Source organism: Puma concolor, chromosome A1 (genome assembly GCF_028749965.1).
Source record: "Puma concolor isolate L17-30 chromosome A1, mPumCon1.1.hap2, whole genome shotgun sequence".
Lineage (NCBI taxonomy): Eukaryota > Metazoa > Chordata > Mammalia > Carnivora > Felidae > Puma > Puma concolor.
In genome coordinates, this window is record NC_141667.1 from 149596777 (window position 1) to 149600739 (window position 3963).

The window sequence follows — 3963 nt, forward strand, 5'->3', positions numbered from 1 at the left end:
ATTTTTGAGAGACAGAGCACAAGTGGGGGAGGAGTGGAGAGGAAATGAGACACAGAATCCGAAGCAGACTCCAGGCTCTGAGCTGTCAGCACAGAGCTCGAAGCAGGGCTCGAGGCCACCAACCATGCGATCGCGACCTGAGCCGAAGTGGGATGCTTAACTGACCAAGCCACTCGGGCGCCCTGACACGTGGTTGATTTTAAGAGTCAGGTTGAAGGTAACGTTGGAGACTCAGATCTTATTTTTTTTTTTTTTATAAGACATTGGAGAGCGGATCTGTGATGATCAGATTTGCAAGGTCTGGTGGCAATGGGAAAGGCTGGAGCTAAGGGAGTTATTGAGGAGGATTAGTTAGAAGATATGGGGCCAGGAAAGATGAAATTCAAGAGATCTTTCTAGAACATTAATGAACAAAAGTTAATGACTGATTTGGGTGGTGGGAGTGGGTGATGGGGGAAAGAAGAGCAGGTAGACTTTAAATCAAAAGCCGTATTGAAATCAGTTAGAAACTGCTGGGTGCAGATCTTCAATTGTGATGTCAATTAATGAAGCCCCGAAAGTTGTATCACGTTCACTAATTTCCATTCACCAGTGGCAACAATTGCTTCCATCGTCAATACCACCCTTCTACCTGGTTACCTCCACTGAGCATTTTATCTGTATCTTCTAATAGACTCACCTCCCCACATTCCCTCAACTAATCACCTCAGGATGCCTTCTTCAGATCTCCCATTTTTAAATTCCTATCTCTGAGCTGCCCATCACCAAATTTCTACTTGATCCTTAGAAGGAGGGGAAGCCACCCAGCTTTCCCTGAGTTTCACCAGGGCCACAGGCTGGGAGATTACCTTATCAGCTCCTGTTCAACCTTAGTTCCAGGACTTTGGTGGCTCAAGGCTAAGGGGAAGCATAGCTGGGGGTGGGGGGCAAGGCAGATGACCAGTGGGAGTTGGGTGCAAGGCGGGGTACCAGTCTTCAGACTGGTGGGGCCGAGCAAAGGAACTGCCTGTGGAGGGCTGAGAGGGAAGGGCATGGTTGTAGGGGTGAGGGAAGCAGGTCATGGGTGCAGGTGGTGTTGGGTAGGAGTAGGGGCAGGCAGGGGACTCGGGCAAGAAACCAGAGAAGGTGGCAGGAGACAGCTGGGCCAGTGGCTGGAGCAGTGACCGCTCTTGCTTCCTCTGCTTAGCTCTGCGGTTCTGGAACCAGACCTGAGGAAGGGGAAGAATAGCCACATCAACGCCTCCCTCTCAAATAGGTGGCCCTGTCACATCAGAGCCCCCCTCCCCTTCAATGACAGAAGCTTCAGGTACAGAGCATAAGCCTCTCTGACCATGCAGAGGAAGTACAGTTCTTTCCAAAGGCATAGGCCAGCTGGGCCTAGATTAACAAAGCAAGACCAACACCATCACTCCCAACCTGTGTCTAAATTTGCCGTACTATGAATTTGGGTGAATTAAGAATATCAACTTCCAACACGAAAGAGATCAATATGACACGATGGCATCTTCCCTCCACAGAGAATAGGAAACTTCCCCTAGGATTATTAGAGACGAATTTTATTGTTATAGACAGCTGGATTTAGGGTGGCGGCTTTATACTTAAGATGATTTCTATGGTTCGGATGAAAGGCACATCAGGCTGGCTGAGTCTCAAGGCCATGGTTAGGGACAAGGGTACATATGCATGCAAACACTTAAGATTGAATTTCTGTTGGAATTCACATCACTATTTTTAAAAATGTTTTATTTATTTTTGAGAGAGAGAAAGAGTGGGGAAGGGGCAGAGAGAGAGGGGGGGACAGAGGATCTGAAGCAGGCCCTGGGGCTTGAACCCACAAACCATGAGATCATGACCTGAGCTGAAATCAAAGGCCAGAGGCTTAACCTACTGGGCCATCCAAGCACTCAGGATTCACATTCCTATGAAGGTTGAGGGTAGGGTGTTGAAAATCAGGTTAGAGCTTAGGGTTATATTCAAGGGACAGTCTAATTTTAGGTGAGGTTATGTTGACTGCTGGGCGAGGCCATGTTCTGGGGAACGTTTAGGTTTGGGTTATAATGCCATATGAGAATTTATGCCCCAATAGCTCCTGAGCACCAAATCTACATTTCTTCCCAGGAAAAGTGGGGGATCCTGGGGCATCACCTGGATTCTCGCCTCACTGAGGCCTGTGTCCCGGGCGAGGCCCTCTCGGGCCCAAATGTCAGGGTACTGATTCCTCCCAAAGGCTGCCTCCAGCTGTTCCAGCTGCGCTGGGCTGAAGGTGGTTCGGTGGCGGCGCCTGGAGTGCGGGCGACCCCTCTGTGCACCTTGTGGGGAAAGCCGTGGTCTCCGCACTCCTACACCAGAGAGGTTCCTGTAGGGCCGAGGGCTCATGTCTGAGGATGGAGGGGAGGGGAGAGGTTGTGTGGGGTGGACCCATCCGTCCATCCGGAATCTCGGATGCCGGTCCGCCCAGATCCCCTTTGCCTTCCACCCCCCAAAACCCCTCAGCTCTGGTAAGGAGCTGGATCCGGCTCCGCCTGAGCCCCCACTTCATCTCTGAGTGCGCTTATCCTGGGCTCTCCACCTACATTGTCACCCCTGAGCCTCACTTCTCACCCTGGGCACTTCTGCCTCCTGTAAGTCCAGGCCCATGGAACATTCCCATGCAACACGTGTCCCTCCGTGTGCCTTTCGCCTCTCTGGGAGCATGTACTGTCCTCCTGGGTCTCACCCTCTGGGGCTCTTATTTGCTCTGACACAGTAACAAACTGTCCGGGTCTGTAGGACACCTGTGACTTGTTTCCTGCTCTCAAGGCTCATGTTCAACATCTACGTTCCCTAGACTGCTTCCGTCCTCCTCCACCCTTCTTCACCTGGGAAGATGAAACATTCCTCCCTCTTCCGCTCAGACACACCCTCCCCTCACCTACATTTCATCTTCTCCCCTGGCCCGGCCCTGGCCCGGCCACCAGGCTGCAGGAACCTGAGCTCGTGGGAAAGGCTTGCCTCTCCTCCCTGCAGGCTCACTAAGCCCCCACACTAATTAGTCTGAGAGCCAGCCGGGGAAGAGAGGACACGGAGCGAAAGGAAACACCTGGAAGGCACACACTGAGAAAAGGAGATGTCTGGAGCTGAGGCACCCATCCCCATGGGGACCGAAGGAGCAGCTCCCACCGGGGGCTCAACTGTCCACCTTGGGGACACACGCGTTGAGCCACTGGTGGTCCCCTGCTCTCTTGGGATCCAAAGCCCTGGCCCCTCCAGATTCCCATCTCAGAGGAGGCAGTGCAGTGGGCAAACCACGAGGTCAGGGATGAGGAGCCAGATTTCAGCTTCACCTCTGCCCCACCACCATGTGTGCTGTTCAGCAGTCCATCAATGCCAAGGCTGCGGATCCAGTCTGTCAAACGAAGACATTGTCCCTCCCTGTGCTTGCTAAGATGCCCAAGGTTTTTTAGCATTCTGGGGGCTGATTTTTATCTCCCCTTCTTGCCTTCCTTGTGGGGAGCCATGCCCTCCCCCCAGGAGCCTAAGCGTGGAGCCCCCTCACCTGCTGCCTCCTCAGGACCACCCCAGAGATTCACTCACCCACCGTGGAGGTCAGAGTCCCAGTGGCGGGGTAGCCCTCGGGCCAGAGGCTGCTGCAAAGTCGCCCCTTCTTCTGCTTACCCTGCTCACTCCTCCCTTCTGCTTCCATGGCTAACAACAAAGATCAAAAACAGTCCAGGTTCCTGTGTCCCTGAGTCTCTGAGCCTGGGTCAGTCTTTCTCTGGTTCTGTCGTTCCTCTCTCTGCCTGTTTATCTCGCTCCTTCTCCCTGTGTTTATGCCTCTCACTCTCTGGATGGAAATACAGATGGATATCTTTGTCCTTCTCACTGTCTCCCCTGTTTTCTAATTTTTTTCCCTAACTCCCCATTTCTTTGCTTGAGTATCATAGCATTCTCTCTGCCTTGCCCCGACCCTGTTTCTCTGTCTTG

At 52.6% G+C, this 3963-nt stretch overlaps 1 protein-coding gene across 1 annotated transcript; it reads right to left on the minus strand.

The window, feature by feature from the left end:
* Positions 1-218: 218 nt before the first annotated feature.
* Positions 219-3682, minus strand: PROP1 (PROP paired-like homeobox 1). Its single transcript, XM_025924232.2, has 3 exons — positions 3574-3682; positions 2146-2378; positions 219-1208 (listed from the first exon to the last, which is right to left on the minus strand). The coding sequence occupies exons 1-3, from the start codon at positions 3680-3682 to the stop codon at positions 870-872; spliced, it is 681 nt and encodes a 226-aa protein (XP_025780017.1). The 3' UTR covers positions 219-869.
* Positions 3683-3963: the final 281 nt, after the last annotated feature.

Excerpts from the sequence above, each read along its gene's own strand:
- PROP1 (XM_025924232.2), bottom strand. The coding sequence starts at position 3,682 with ATGGAAGCAGAAGGGAGGAGTGAGCAGGGTAAGCAGAAGAAGGGGCGA. Across the intron at positions 2,379-3,573 it reads GACTCTGACCTCCACGGTGG|ACATGAGCCCTCGGCCCTAC; the intron begins GTGAGTGAATCT and ends CTCCATCCTCAG. Across the intron at positions 1,209-2,145 it reads TCAGTGAGGCGAGAATCCAG|GTCTGGTTCCAGAACCGCAG; the intron begins GTGATGCCCCAG and ends CCCCTTCCTCAG.